Below are 1,300 nucleotides of genomic sequence, written 5' to 3'. Positions count from 1 at the left end.
ATGTTACCTTTTTTTTCTTTACACTTTTAGTTTGAAGTTTAGTTTCTACAGATGCAACACACAGTGCTTGTAAGAAAAGATAGTTTTTGTTTTATTTAATAGAAGTTTGAAATTTGAAGTGGACTGAAAACTCGCAGAATTTATTTGGTCCGATTAAAATTAGCAAAAMAGCTAATCCGCTAAAGCAGAAGCTAGTTTTTTTTTGGCAGATTAGAACTGTGCCCATCATTGTTGATTGAGTTTAAAATATTTCCAACTTAAAAATACAATGTGTTAGTGCCATAACTTTTTTTTTAATCCTGTCATTCTTTTTGTTGTTTTCAGTGCCCAGTCCTCCGGAAAATGCCACAGTCAGGTCCAGCACAAATGACTCCATCACCTTTCAGTGGGATCCACCTCTGAACGTGCACAACGCTACGTATGTTCTCAAAATCTCTTCTGCTTTCTGGAACACTGAAACAAGCCATACGGTCGTGAATGAAACCAGCTATACATTTACGAACCTGGTATCAGGAACTAAGTACAAGTTTGAGGTGTACACCAAGACGGACACAAATAGCAGCAATCCAGCGAGCTGTTCGGGGACGACAGGTGAGAGTCTCTTTCTAGAAAACAGGATTTATGGGTTTAAATGCAGTGGGTTAAAATGTGTCTGCAGATCTGTTTTAAAACTTGGTATTTAAATGTGCTTGAGGGGGAAACAATAACGAATACTGGGTGAGTCAAAAGTCTCAGGACACGCTTTTATGTCAGACAAGAGAGAAATTTTCAGTTCAAAGTGAAAAATTTCTTTAGTCCGTCACATATTATCTCTACTAAACACATCAAATAACTTTTGAACTACAACAGATATTGCAAATCTGACCACTGCAAACTATTTCTGAGATATTTTTGGTCTGTTTTGATGTGCTACGTGAACACCTTCCTTATCCTSTGGCTGGGGACGCCCCCTCCCTGGCAAACTCACAAACAATGCTACAAAATATGTGACGAAAAACTGACATTTGTTTAGCATAAGAATTTTATTAACCTGTTTTAAACACTGTATTAGATTATACCTTCTGATTTTTGTTGATCAGGATTTGCTTCTCTTGGTCTTTTTTTTTTTTTTTGTCAGAAACTTGTTCATTTCGCGCCTGCTATGCTAGCTTGAGGAGCAAAGCAGCTTGATTAATGTGACTGGCAGCCAGTCAGAAAGATGAGTATGGTGAAAAACATTTCAAAATGTTATAAATTAATTTTAAAATAATGATGGAAAAACAAATTTGAGTTTATGATAATCATGCAAACTATTTATTAG

General features: G+C 36.0%; 1 protein-coding gene across 1 annotated transcript in view; it reads left to right on the top strand.

Annotated features, from left to right (window-relative positions):
* The window catches only part of LOC106525320 (receptor-type tyrosine-protein phosphatase eta), a gene marked incomplete at its 3' end in the record, with an annotated part of 12,262 nt that extends 11,671 nt beyond the window's left edge, over positions 1-591 (top strand). The window contains 1 exon segment of the mRNA XM_014019512.1: positions 325-591. Within this exon segment, the coding sequence (XP_013874966.1) occupies positions 325-591 (267 nt within the window).
* Positions 592-1,300: the final 709 nt, after the last annotated feature.

The sequence above is a fragment of the Austrofundulus limnaeus genome, unplaced genomic scaffold (assembly GCF_001266775.1).
Source record: "Austrofundulus limnaeus strain Quisiro unplaced genomic scaffold, Austrofundulus_limnaeus-1.0 Scaffold223, whole genome shotgun sequence".
NCBI classification, from domain to species: domain Eukaryota; kingdom Metazoa; phylum Chordata; class Actinopteri; order Cyprinodontiformes; family Rivulidae; genus Austrofundulus; species Austrofundulus limnaeus.
Note: the sequence above shows the minus strand (reverse complement) of the source record. Positions and strands in the feature narration are given on the sequence as shown.